Raw genomic sequence first — 14,584 nt, forward strand, 5'->3', positions numbered from 1 at the left:
CTTAATAATGACTAGTGGGGATCTTCGTATGTTTATTTTCGTGTTGATTTTCGCTGTTAGGCCCTTTGTGAAGGACATGTGGATATCAAAAGTGAGACCTAGGATTACTTACCTGGTTTATTGGTGAAGTTTAACAGTTCTGTCTTTATTCTGCAAGACCAACACTTCGTGTCCGCCTCCCTGCCTTCACTGCGTTCACAAAGGAGTTTTAACTAAGTAATGCCTGGTCAGTCTCGGTCCCCAATCTTGATTAACTTGTCAAGTACACAATTGAAACTATTCACTGAGCATTCTGGTGTATTTCTAGCTTCTATTGGTAAACAGTTGATAAGTCGAACAACTTTAAATCAGAAACTATTGCACAGACTTCTCGTTTTTCCTATTGACACTTGTTTTATGACACTACAGCGACCTCTGTGGATAGAATTTTCTTTTGAAATTCGGGAATATAATTCCCACGGGCTTTTGGGTGAGCCCGGTTGAAAGGTGATTCAGTGCAGGGATATGTGGTTAGAAATTGTTACTTCAATTAGATTTGTTAAATTTGGCACTAGATTTTCCAATATTTTCCATAAATAAATCACAACGTATTTCTCCTTTCAAGTAAACAAAGTTTTAGGATTGTAGACTTTCAGAATAACTTTAGTCTTTCAAAATTTCAATATTTCAAGTGAACTTTCTTTGCATTCTCTCTATCAATTTCTTCGCCCTTAGATGGGGTCTATAAGTGAGAAAAATAGTCCAATCTTGTATTTTAAGGCTCTTCTCCAATGGAATAAGTTGATCATTCAATTCTACTCTTGGATCTTTCTTTGACTCGTGGTCGTTTGGTGTGAATGGTATTGTCACACACATTTCGTGAATCAGCACAGATTATGAATATTCATAAAACATACAACACTAATAATGAAATCATAATTGGGCGCACAGATAATGATTCCTTTAGACAAGCACACATTACTGAAGTGCCAGATGAAGGTGGAAAAATCTGAACTTTGACAGAGTTATACCAAGGTGTGGAAGAACTTAACCCAACATTCTATGAATCTTCATGTGTGCATGTCTAATGGATTCATTATTTGTGTGTCCAAATATGAATTCATTATTGGTGTTGTACATTTCATGAATACAGTATCCATAATCTGTGCAGATTCACAAAATGTGTGGAACAATGTCAGATTCTTGAGAGACTATTTTGTTGAGTCTCAGCCACTTTTGTTGTTTAGGTATATTTGGGCATTCACAACCATTTTGTAGTTGCTGTGCTGAGCTATTATTATTAGGTCATATGCATAAGTGAGAGCTTTTATATTATGCTCTGTATTAGATGAAGCAATCATTTGTCTCTCTTCCAGACGTCCTGTTCCTGAGTCTTATCTTGAGACCTTGTCATCTTTTTTTTGGGGGGGGGCTGAGGTGAAGGTTACAGGATCTCAAAAAGAAAATCAAAAAGGTAGACAATCCCTTAGAAGTTTACCTATGCTCTCCAGTGTCCATGAAATTTAAAGACATAGTAGAAAAATTATTTTCTCTGATGTCCTTCTCCAATGGTCACCACAAGCAGGTACCCATAATTGATCCCTAGTTATCATTATACACTATACAGATGATGACATTTTAAGATCCCCTCTACATTATCCCCAGACAACAATGTAATATTCCTTGCCTGAGTGACCTATGGCCAGTTCAGTTTCCATTTTCTTTTTACACAAATACTCCAAAGCCATGAAAAATTTCATCTTGTAATATGAGAGATGAAAGAAAAGTAATCATGTGATAAGCATATAAATTTTATTCCTTTTCCATCATAACAAACAACTTGACAATGCAGAAAACTTAATCATAAATGCAAAATTACAAATCAATCTTTATCATAGGTATGTTCCAGTGTAAATGAAAATATGTAACAATCACAACAACATGTAATACAGGAGATGAATTCCAGAAGAGTATGGTGACTGTGCAGACTAGAGAATCAGCATGTGCAGATAAAAAAAAACTTGATGGATGTGAATATGGACATAAAATCTTAAATCCCTGAACTCTAACAAAAGCATCAATACTTAACAACTTATACAATGGGTGAGTTACACCTGATAATCAAAAGACAATTTTAGTAAAAAATTTCCCATTAAGCCTATCAAAATTAAAAACTTCTCATAACTGATAATTACTAGATTTAAATATCCTTTTCCATAATATTTACTATATTAATTTTTCCCAATGTTTATGTGGGTCAAACCTTCATGTTTTTTTTATTAAGTTAAATCATCAAAATCTTACATTTCTTCAAACACTTATCGATTATCAAGTTACTTCTGATCAAAACCGTGACCAATTTTCTCTGAGTTAAGTTGTAAAAATTTAATCATTCTCTTAGGTTTAGGTTACTAAACTTTCTCCCCATACTGGTACCTGTTAGTAATGCATCCGCAAGATAGACAGCACCTTTTATCTTCCTTTGGAGGTACAGTACTATGGACAAGGCCCAAAATATTTTATGATCAACTTCAACAATCTGCTTCTCCTTTCCATTTCACATAAAAGAAAATGAAAATCAGTAACTACTCCACTCCTCCTTTTGCTGGCTAATGAGACAAAAGCTGATCCACACTAACACAACACAGAAAACAGTCCAGAGTTTGTCCCCACAGGGATCTATAGAAGATCCTAAGAACTGTTGATAACTACTGTGGAACTGTACATTTCCACTTGGCAAATCTTAAGGTAAAAATTATTACTATTATTCATAATCTTTTCTCAAAAATTTCAGCAGTTACCTGCATTGCTAGATGGTTAGGCACAAGTCTCATCAGAGTTTGGAATTTATGATTATATGTCTTTATTGCTGCCATACACCAACTCTAGCAGATTCAAACTGTCTACCTCTAGGTTCTCACCTCCGGACACTATTATTCACACAATTCTTGAAAACTAAATATATATATATATATATATACATATATATATATTTAGACACTTTGGCAGGTCAAACATCATTAATTTGGATGACTTTGATCTATTGTAGCCAGATGGACTTGAACTGAGGAAAGTGGTGAACTACAAAGTAATTCATATGCAATTTGAATAGGCTGAACCCAATATAATCCCATCAAACCTTAAGTTGTACATTACAGATCATCTGGCTAATACCAATGACCTTATTCAGTCAAGGAACAAACCTAAAATAAAATGAGGTGTCAATTGATTACAACCCCATCTTGTCCTGCATCTCCCCATGTTAAATAAAATTATATGCCAATGGATTCAAGCAGTGTCACATTAACCATTTTTCTGTTTGCTGTCAGACAATTTCACTTAGCTGTCAATGTGGTCTTAATTCATTATATAGTTTAACCCATCTCCATTTACCCTTTAATTGGACAGTGCTCTGAAACAAACTTCAAACCCACAACCCCAGAAAACTGAAAGATGATAAAAGAAATATACAAATTAAAAACAGACCCAGAAGGTAATCCAGCCTTCTCCAATAAAATTTACAAAAAGGTACAAAAAATAAAAATAAAAATTAAAAATAAATTGCATATCAAGATCCCCCAGACAAGACATCAACCTATCAAATAAAAGACCTTGACCCAACTGCAGTATAAACACCGACAGTTATCTTCAAACTCTCCTGGGTACACAACAAAATCCCAATGATCTGGATGAGAGGACATATAATTCTCATCCTAAAACCAAACAAACCACCTGTGGACCCAGGATCATTAGACCCATTATCTTCCCTTTGACAACATTCAAAATGATGTCAAGACTCATATTAGAAAGAAGCAAGACTATACTACCCACCACATAAGAGCTAGAAGGTTTCAATAAGACAATATCGCCAGATAGAACAGTAGTTATGGTATAAACATAAACAAAGCCTTTGACACAGTCCCTAGACATAACCTGTCAAAAAAAAAAATCATTATGACAGATATCCACAATAACAAGATGTAGATGACAATCTTTCTGTCTAATTGAGAATGTAGAATGACTTTATTGGGGACTAAATGATTTTACAATGGAATCCCACAAGGAGGTATACAATTATTCGTGTTGTTCAACATATTCATGAGCCACCTTCCTACCCCAAACCCAGAAAACATCATCAAACCTCTCACTTTTGCAGATAACCTAACCATCATAACTCAGCACAGCAACTTCAGAATAGCCAAAAATACCTTGATACACTGGAATTGTGGCCGACTCAAAACACAATGGCAATTTCACCTCTGAAATCATTATTGACACTGCCTAACCCAAACAACCATGAATCAAAGATCAATTAATCAATCTATGGCCCAAGTCTTTCTCACAGGAGACCTATGGCTCCCAAGTAACAAGCTATAGCCACACAATAGTCAAAATGAATGGCCAACTTCTACCACTAGACATACATACATACATATACCAAGGCTTTTTCCCCCTTACAAGGGAGGTAGCCAAAAAGAAAAAGGCATAAAATCATTCCCACCCATTCCATTCCACGAAAAAAAACACTAGACAAAGCCCATATAACTGACCATGTCAGACTGAAATAGCTCAAGATGCAATCACCACAATATCTTTCATGAGTGACATGTTGATTGATTTATGGAATTTTTGGCTTGAAGCCCAAGTGCTGGAGCCGATAGGCCATTCAGTGCATGAGTGACATGTGGGCCAAACTGGGGTCTTGCCATTTGCCTGGGGGGGTCATGGGTCTCCTACAAGAGAGACCCAGGGCCAAACTGTGACTGAATGATTAGATAGTATCACTTTACCTTCTTTTATTTTTTTATTACCAGAACTTTTCTAAGATATAAAGGTGCAATTTGTCTGTTAAAAGCTCCCCCCAAAAATACACATATCTTTCAATAAATGTAACCCACATATCAATGAGAAGATTCCAAATAAAGGAAAAAAAATCCATTCCCTGCAATTAATGAAGCACAGCTTGGGCAAAGCCTGAGTTATCAGATCACAATATGAGGAAGATCATGACCATACAAGGTCTTGTTGAACTTAAATATTATAACCCAAACCTAAAAGGGGGATTGGTGACAAATCTTACAAAACTATAAAATACCAAAACAGGTTTCTCTCTGCAAATAATAAAAATAATCTTTACAAATGCAATGTGATTCAGCTTAATCTAGTTTACATTACAAATGCAATACTTGAGCTAATAATAATAACTATTGCCTCAAGCTCTACTAATTGGAAACCTACTATCTCAGCAGCTGGCAATGGTCCTTGTAGTAGTGAGAGGACAGCTGTTGCCAATTGTCAAAAGGTGGAGGAAATACATTTGAAATTTATAGAAATCTTAAGCCCAGTCCAGAGACCAAATGTCAGCCCCTTGGGTCTGCACCTCTAGGTGCAGGCAATGGTGTTGAAAGATTTGAGAGGATCAGTAGACAGTTCTCAATGACTTTCATCTTACAGCACCATTTACAGGTACCTATCATTGATCCCCGTTCAAGCTAAAAGCCCATAATACAAGTGTTAATAATAAAAGGTATGTATATATTTATATTTTTTCATATCTACAATAATGTGCATGAAAAAAGATACATTTCTTATTTTAGTATACACCCATACAAAGTGTATGGTCAAAGTCCGTGTCAGTTCCATGTTAGATATTGTAGTTATCTTGATAATGGAGTACAGTGGCCCTTTCTTTTTTGCACTGCCTTGACTTCCCAGGAGATGCCAACACTCATTCACAGCTGAATCAACCCTACAATACAAAGCCTATACTCTGCCACTGACCCATGCCAACAATATATATGGTAATATCTATATATTGCTCATATATCCATCCTTTTTTTACCCCTTCCTCTAGTTGACTCTGAAACTCTTAGTCTCAAACCATCTTTCCCTCTACTTAGGATTCCACATCTTTAAAAAAAAAGGAAACATTAATAACAATTGTCGCCTCAATCAATGACTGGAGACCTACAGCCCCTCAGCGATTGAAAATTGTCCTCAGGGTCTCCCATAAATCTCAGAGGAACTTTCAGACTGTTGTTTTCTGTATCAATGTGGGATTGTCTCTATGTCACCAGCTTATAGTAGTAGAAGGAGGGTAGCAGTTACTGGTTATCAGCTTTCCTCAAGTGAAAAGACTGAGGAAAAACAGCTGAAGCTGACAGGTGCGGGTGTTGAAGGGCTTTGAAGATGAGTAGCAAGAAGAGGACTCTCAATGATGTTTATCTTGCAGATCTACCACTTGCAGGTACCCCATCACTGATCCCAGGAAACATCAAGGCACCATGATTATGCTGCTTATACTGATTTAGATCATTAATTTTTTTTAAATACAATGTACCACAATACACAGGATTCTCATTTTTCACTAATTCAGATCTTTCCATTTTGAACCCAGGGCCAAACGAAAATACATAAAGCAATAAAAAAAAAGAAAATATCAATGATTTCCTAGTTTTTCTTCTCTACTTTTTACAATAATAAATAGTACATCATGTATACTTCCCTCATTATTCACTAATGTGAATATAACAAATCTTTCAATATCAAAACACCTACTTATTTCACAGGAAGTTTGTCAAAAAATGAATACAAATCTCTGAAATAAAAACAATCATTCTTATCTACCATTAGTCGATTTCTGTACAGATGCAAATGTAATCATATATCCCCCATATACTGTACTTCATTCACTTTGAGAGATAATTATAATATTTAGCAGAATGTGGCAACATTTACAATCAGAGAACAGTTTGGTTAGAACTGGAGGGAAAAATGTATTTACACAAAGTAAAAAAAGCAGCTACAGAGCATATAAAATTCAGGTGGGACTGGAACTCTCCGTTGTATTTCCAGCCAGGCTACTGCTGTTCTGCTGCTCAACTAGGGAGAAAGAAGATGGACAAAATTAACCCCAAGTCACTCACAATTTTTTTTTTTTTTAACCAGATTAAAAAAAAACTAAGACATCTTAATTTTTTACCTTTATATGCATACTCTAAAGCTGAAGAAACTACTCTCATGTCTCCTTCAATAGTAGAGGCCCAGTTGTGGACATGACCCACTTCCTTGAGGGCATCTGCAAAGGAGGCCACAAGACCCATCCACTGAGAAGTCTGCCTCTGGAAGTTGGTTGCATTATGTTCCAGCTGACTTGCTTCAGTATCTAGCCTCTTCTGGTTCAGGTAGGCCTGGGCAACACTGTTGACATACAAAAATAATTATCAATGCAGCAGGTTTGTATTTATGTCTGAGACTTGAGGAGCATGAATGTCTAACCATGTATACACACGTACACACAAAGACCTTTTCCCCTTATAAAGGAGGTGGCAAGCCAAGGCAGCACCCACCCTTCACCCATCTAACACCCATTTGTTTCCCTTTGTATCTTAGGTCCTTGTGGATGAAGTAGTGAGTGTTGACAAATTTGAAGATAAGCAGCAAGGAAAAAATTCCCTCTGATGTCCATTCTGTGGGACTACCAATTGCAAATACTGTACTCATAAGTGGTCCCTAGTGATAATGTTAGTAACTATATTGAAAATCAACTGTTTATGTTAACCATTTACACAACTTTCTACCACAAGCTAACCAGATGCCAGTACACAGAAGATGATAAAACCATAAAATATAAAGTCTTCTGAAACCCTACTTATGCATATAAGTTGCTTACCCAACATTGAGATGATCAACCAGAGCCTGTGTCAAGTCATTTGCTGCCTGAATGGCATCCTTCCTTCGGCGCTCTGGAATACAACAAAACACATTACAAAACTTACTTGAATGAATCTGCAGCTTTAAGTAATCTTTAGTTGTTAATACATCTCTCCTTAAAATAGCACATGGTTACATCTTTCAGTTCATCTTACTAAGGGGAGATAGATTGGTGGGAGGTGACAAAGGAATTAACAAATTTCTGGGCCTGCTCCACAGACCAAATACTTGCATGTCAGGGTTGCACCTCCTTGTGGAAGTGGGGGAGATGTGAAACCTTTGTATTTGGAAGGCAGAGCAGTCTTTAGTATATGTATGCATGCATGTCTGTATGTGTGTATTTATCTAATTGTACTATACAGAAAAAAGAGCAATGCTCACTGTGTCCCATCTTCTACTCTCCAATTTAACATACCTAGTCTCAAATTCATGTACAGTTCCAAATTAATCTACTGTATATCATTGATTTCTAATAATCATATTTAGATTTGTATGTATATATATATGCAAAATAGTTTATTTAAGTAATTCCATCAGAGATCATGGACATCTATTTAATCCATGTGAATTTAAAAAGTAAAATATTCAGCTCTGAATCCTTAACACTGGACTGAATCATGTTTATAATTTCATACAAATGTACAAATCCTGAAGGTATACTAAACTACTACACAGCCACATTATTTCAAGGTTCTGAAAACTGAGAAAGGAAACATGACTCTCCAATATATCCAATGAGCAGATAGTGGGATCTGAACTATGAAGACCTCAATTCCAAGCTTCATTGATCAAAATCTTATCCACTCAAACAGTAGTCTCTTAAATGTCTCAATCAGTCAATTACTGCCTTGAGTTTCTCTTGCTAAAAACCTGTACAGTGAGTCCTCCTTATACGGTAATTCTCTATCCAGTAAATTCACAGTTATTTGGTAATTACTACCCTCAATTCTATTTATGGTAAGAAAAATTCACCGATATGGTATCCGCTCGTGTTTTGGAGGTAAAATTATCAGATATTTTGAAGAGGAAAGAGCAGGGAGAAGATACGTCTCCCATAAGTCGAAACTTGGGTTCGGTATACGGTAATTTCAATTTGAGGTAAGGTTTTCAGGAATGTATATGTACCAAATAACGAGGACTCACTGTAGTCCGTAAACATCTTACATTTAGTTAACTAAAATTATTAACTAGCAACAAGCAACTACCTTGTTCTTCCTTCCTAGCCTGCTGTTTGGCCTGATGCTCTTTGATCATTGAAGATAACATTTTGTTGGCCTGCAACAAGACAGCACAAATCATTACTTAGAAAATCTGCAATATATATTACAATTTTCCAACCTTAAGTCCTGCTACCCACTGGTCCACAAAATCCATTCGTGGATCACCCAAATCTCCATCTCTTTCAAAGCTAACTTTTTCTTCTGACAACTAATGAACTAACAATTTGAGATGCAGCAGCATCCTCTTTTGACCCTTCCACTATACTGTCAAACCAGTAATAGACTACTTCTCATGTAGCAAAGGCACTGGGAACAACACTCAAAAAACATCTAAAAATAATCAAGCTCTATATATATCCACAGCTGTCCTCACATCACTGTAATCAACATTATGAAACAACACAAGCACACCTAAGAACAGGATATTCTCACTTCACACCTGACCACCTCAAGATAGGAAATACCCCTCCCATCTGCCAATGTGAAGCTACCTTTACAGTACTACATATCTATATACCAAAGACTTTTCCCCCTTATATGGGAGGTAGCCAAATCAAAAGACATGCACCCACTTCCACCCATTCCACTCCCATCCATCGTCCTTTTTTCTCCCTCATTTTAGCTCCTTGTGGATGAAGGGTCATCCCTGTCTCCTGCCTCTGTCTTCCCATTTAGTAACATGCAGGCAAGCTTTAGGGACACCCCTACAGACCAGAGCCACACATTATTTTGTCTATTTTAGAGGAAATCTCTACTCATTGAGAAATGATGCAACTTTATTGAACTATGACTGTCCCTCCATTACACTGTTCCCCTCTTAATACTGTCTTATACCAATTCTTTGAGTATCCATCCATCTCATCCTTGATCACTCCCTTATGTTCACTCCCCCGACTTCTGCCTTTTGCAACTCTTTTACTAATCTTTCTTCACTCATTCTTTCCATGTGTCCAAGCCATCCCAATGCTATTTCACCAACCCTATCTCCCAAATCCCTTTCTACCCCCACTCTCCTCCTCATCCCCTCATTTCTCACTATATCTAACCTAGTAACCCCTACCATACTTCTCAGGGATTTCATCTCAAACACATTTAAACTCTTCCTCTCTTATGTTCCATGTTTCTGCCCCATACAGTGTTGTTGGCACAATCACCCCTTCATACAATCTCCTCTTAGCATCAATTCCCAAATGTCTATTCCTCATTACAATTTTTAATCCCCCAAGGCATTTACTTGCTTCTCTCAATCTACATTCTACCTCTACTTCCACTACTCCCTTTCCCCACTTACAATACTACAATGATAAAAAGAAAGTGAAGAAGGTTGTAAGTGAATGAAGAATTACAATATCACAGAAGGGAACTGAAAGTGTTGGTAGCAGCAGAGATACCGTAATACACACCCAAGTATCCTACATAAAATGTAGGATAATGGTGACATATGACTGTCCACTAGGATAGACAGACCAATAAACCTAAGACCACAAAACTCAACCATCTTTCCAAATATACCCTAATGCTGCCTTACCAAGACAACACAACACCTCTTATTAGGGTAAATTATAGGCTAATCCAGTTACTTGGGAACCTTGGGTCTTCTGCAACAGTGACCAAGGGAGCAAAAGATTGAGACCACTATGCAAAATATAAAACAGCTACACAATCTGTCGCACAACACTGCATCATGTGTACCTACATCAGCCAACTGAAAAGGTGCCACAAAAATATAAAGTAAATTATTCTCTGCTGACCTCAATTTTTGGTAATAACTTTCCCTGAATTTAGCAGAGAATAAAATCTATGGCGGCTTTGCAAAGACTGAAGCAGATGTACTTAGCAAACTCCAACAGCTTCATGCATACCAAAAAAAGGTATCAAGTAGTACCATTGCAGTTCCTTAATAAATTGTGACTTATACTATGCCTGAACTATTAGGTTTATTATTATATGACTGTGGCAATTATGTGTCGAGAATAAATTTTATGGAAAAGAAACAGATATTACATAAACAAAAAAATTAAAGAAGATCAGAATACCTGTACGTCTATAAAACGATACCAAAAATACAAATTATAATCTAGAATATACACCTTGGGGAATAGCCTGTTTCTATTGCAATATCATGCAAACACATTTTTCACTTTTCCTTAACTTAGTATTTGAAATATATATTTTTTCTATGGAATCGCCATGTTAGGTTAGGTTAAAAGCTACTAGACAATGTAAGTTTCCTATTAAATATCCATGCTTGCATAATTCTTGAATTTTACCAATAGCCTCAACAACTTGTTAACTATTGTACTAAACTACTTATCACTTTTCAAACTTTTGTTGCACACACACATACTAATTCATAAATCTAACTTTCAGACTTTTCCATTGAACTTAGTATCTAGTCAATCCTTGGCAAAATCAATACTGTACACAATTTTTACACTGGTGTTCTAGTTTTCCATTTTCAATTCTGGTTTTTATTTTCAACATACACATACTTATTCATTAATTTAACTTTCAGGCTTTTCCATTGAACTTTGTATATATAAGCCAATCCTTGGCAAAATCAATATTGTACACAATTTCTACATTGCTGTTATAGTATTCCATTTTCAATTCAACTCTTTCACATGTATTTAAGTATCCCTCTCTTCATATGTTATATATATTATAATAACAATCCTTAGCAGTAAAATTCCAGAACTACTCAAGTACAGATATTTTATTATCTAACATGAAATTTAGGTTGTCCAATTGCTCCTATCCTAAATAATTCCAGAATCGCTTAAACAAGGATATTTAACATGAAATTTCTACTGTTCTCTAGCTCCTAACTTAATTTACACTAACCTAACATAACCATTTCATAGAAAAATAATCTTTGAAATACAAAAACGAAAGCAGTGGAAAAATGTGTTTGTGTGTTACTGGAATAATCATGCCTCGTCTAGTCTAGGCTCTAGCATATGCTATTCGAACTATCATACTATGGTCATTTGAACATTTAGTAATATAAGAATTGGCTGGTATTTTATTGTGGATAGTACTGGAGGGGTGGGGAAGTAAATCATGTTACCAGACGGTATCACAATATTCTAGGAGTGCATAAAATTAAAAATGTAAATAAACAGACGTTTTCACTCCTAATTCAATTCCAAGCGATGAATTCTTATTTACTAGTCCATCAGTGATCTCTACATATAGACATGTTAAGGGGTTATAAAATAGTCATCGAACACTTTATAGTGCAAATGTTTCTGGTGGGTTATAGCAAATAATCACATATATCAAACCATTTTTCCTGTGACTCACACCCGATTCTCTCTTATTTGACACTACTGTTTGTTTATCAATGTTTTGGTTTCAATCGCTAGTTCTTAGAATAGGACAAAATTGCTGAGATTAGCAAAATCTAAAATCTTCGTAGAATATGCAATCCTTCATTTTCTAACAGACCGTTATCCACAACCCACAAAATCCAATCCTGCGAAAGCAGGTGGTCTTATGTAGATAGCCCACAGTATGGGTAAACAACATAACCTTCACCCCCACATTCAGAACATCACACTAAATGAAATTAAGAACTTAAACATACCAAGGATACATTCATATGGGATTTGGTAAACGTAGATCTTAAAGGGAACACACTGAAATTGATAAAAGGTTTCTTGAATGCTATATGTATGCGACACATTAAGCATTAATATCTATATGGTAGAACAAAGTCCCAGATGTAGGTGTTCTGAAGCGAGTCAACGCCATCAATGCAAAGCGATCGTAACAGCCTCACAATTCAAGTAGATAGGGCGGCATAACAGACGGATGCCAGATTCACTCATGCCCAATATGGTGTTCTATGGAAAGCTCGTAAAGGGAGCATGAAACCAAGGACAGAAGCTTCGCTACAAAGTCGTTCTGAAACACCACATGAAGACCAGCCAGATTGACCACAACGCGTAGGAGAAGGACGCCGAGGACAAGAAGTGGCGACAAAATGTCAACGAAAACAGGACAGCTGTGAAGCAGAGACGTTGCGAGTCCTACCCCAAGAAAAAAAAAACTCGTCACACATTACCAACAACGACACAGTTTCAGTGCAGTCTATGTGGACCTTTCTGCCGTTCAAAAGCAATGACCCACAGTAGAGATTGCCAATGAGAGAGAGAAAAAAGTAACTCATACACCGCAATCATAATCAAAACCGACACACTACTGATGATGAAGTGGGTTATGCTAATAACAGTGAACGATAAAATGTCGGATTGGAGGTGAGTAGTGAGGTACCACAGGATTCAGTATTGACACCATTAATGTTTATAGTATATATTAGTGATATAAATGGAAAAGGTAACTATCCAAACTTATTTGCTAATGATGCCAAGATCGTTAAAAGTGTTAAGTATGAGAAGGATTGTGAATTACTATAGAAAGACTTATGTATGTTTTAGGAATGGTAAGAATTGCACTGGCATGTCTACGTTCAGGTCACCACCCTACATCAAGATAATATATATATATACACAATCAACCTAGCAAGTCACACCAGGTGTTCCAAATGCAACCGACACTGAAGACTCGTAGTGCATTGCCTTACACTCGCGACCTTCCAAACAACAATACAAATGTTCCTCACTGAGTGACTTATGGGCTGAACCAGCTGTCGTAGGCGGTTTCTCAGTAGTCACAGATCTCCTACAAGAGAGAAACAGAGCAATGGACTAGTTGAAGACTGATCTCAGTTAACCCTCATATATCACCCGTGGGTTTATGGAATGCTACGACTTAAACGAAAAAGTGCATTAGAAACAACTACAATTGTTACAATCGATAAGGTGAAGACCTGCAGAGCGCTGCGTCAGTCGTGGAGCGGGGTCCTAAAAAATTGATACAAGTAACAGGGATCATATTTTATCCTCTTGGTGTCTTGGTTATACGTGACATGTTTCCTGTATTTATTACCACTTTTGGTTTGGTAATTATATTAATCAACACATGAGACTCAATACTACGATAAAATTACTAATATGCAATTACCATTAATATTTTTATATAATTTTATCTATTGCAGAGCCCCCCCCCCTTTGTGGTATCTGGATCGACTGCAACGTTTACACCATGATCCATTGTAAATCCAGCACTGGAAAAAGCTCTGTGAGGTCCACCTTCCCTTGAGAATTGAAACACGTGTTTATTTTGCTTAATTGTTAATTCAGAACTGCTTGGGTCAGAAACAGCGTTGAGGCAAAATACAACATACTGCCAGAAGAACAGGGACGACACAAAGAGACGGGCCTATTGGCTTCCGAATCTTTGTCGTTCCCCTTTTTAATATTTTTTATAGTACGCATGTTAAGTCATATTTATTTTCATTATTTTCTGTTAGGCTGTTTTTGAAGGCAAACTGATGGAGAAAATTTGTTTATTCAGAAATGAATGTTGGGTGCCAATAATATGATAGGGCTCGCTCTAACTGCGAGAAAAAGGGAAGAAGAGACGGCAAGGGACGTGACGACTGTGCATTTCAAGTCGTGTCCCAAACTTGTCTGGTTGCGGGGGAAGGAGGTGAGAAAACAAGGAGGCAGCGAGCCAGGCTCACAGTGTGATCCTCCAAGGTGATCTGAATCCTCGACGTTCAGCCTGGTCTCTATATACACGGATCAGGTCATGACCCGTGCTCC

The 14,584-nt window shown here is 36.7% G+C and overlaps 1 protein-coding gene across 4 annotated transcripts; it reads right to left on the reverse strand.

Moving 5' to 3' along the window:
- Positions 1-1,774: 1,774 nt before the first annotated feature.
- Positions 1,775-12,772, reverse strand: Blos1 (biogenesis of lysosome-related organelles complex 1 subunit 1). Of its 4 annotated transcripts, none has more exons than XM_076190676.1 (5): positions 12,189-12,772; positions 8,898-8,967; positions 7,652-7,724; positions 6,962-7,179; positions 1,775-6,861 (listed from the first exon to the last, which is right to left on the reverse strand). In XM_076190676.1, the coding sequence occupies exons 2-5, from the start codon at positions 8,956-8,958 to the stop codon at positions 6,800-6,802; spliced, it is 414 nt and encodes a 137-aa protein (XP_076046791.1). In that variant the 5' UTR covers positions 8,959-8,967; positions 12,189-12,772; the 3' UTR covers positions 1,775-6,799. The 4 variants fall into 4 exon arrangements, with proteins under 4 accessions (XP_076046791.1, XP_076046790.1, XP_076046792.1 ...); XM_076190675.1 differs by having other exon boundaries at positions 12,200-12,769; XM_076190677.1 differs by having other exon boundaries at positions 12,219-12,240.
- Positions 12,773-14,584: the final 1,812 nt, after the last annotated feature.

The sequence above is a fragment of the Oratosquilla oratoria genome, chromosome 9 (assembly GCF_046742065.1).
Source record: "Oratosquilla oratoria isolate Oo_2021 chromosome 9, ASM4674206v1, whole genome shotgun sequence".
In the NCBI taxonomy this organism is placed as follows: Eukaryota; Metazoa; Arthropoda; class Malacostraca; order Stomatopoda; family Squillidae; genus Oratosquilla; species Oratosquilla oratoria.

Coding starts and splice junctions, on each gene's coding strand:
- Blos1 (XM_076190675.1), bottom strand. Junction 7,725..8,897: donor GGCTAGGAAGGAAGAACAAG/GTAGTTGCTTGT, acceptor GTTGTATTCCAG/AGCGCCGAAGGAAGGATGCC. Junction 6,862..6,961: donor TTTAGAGTATGCATATAAAG/GTAAAAAATTAA, acceptor CTTTCTCCCTAG/TTGAGCAGCAGAACAGCAGT.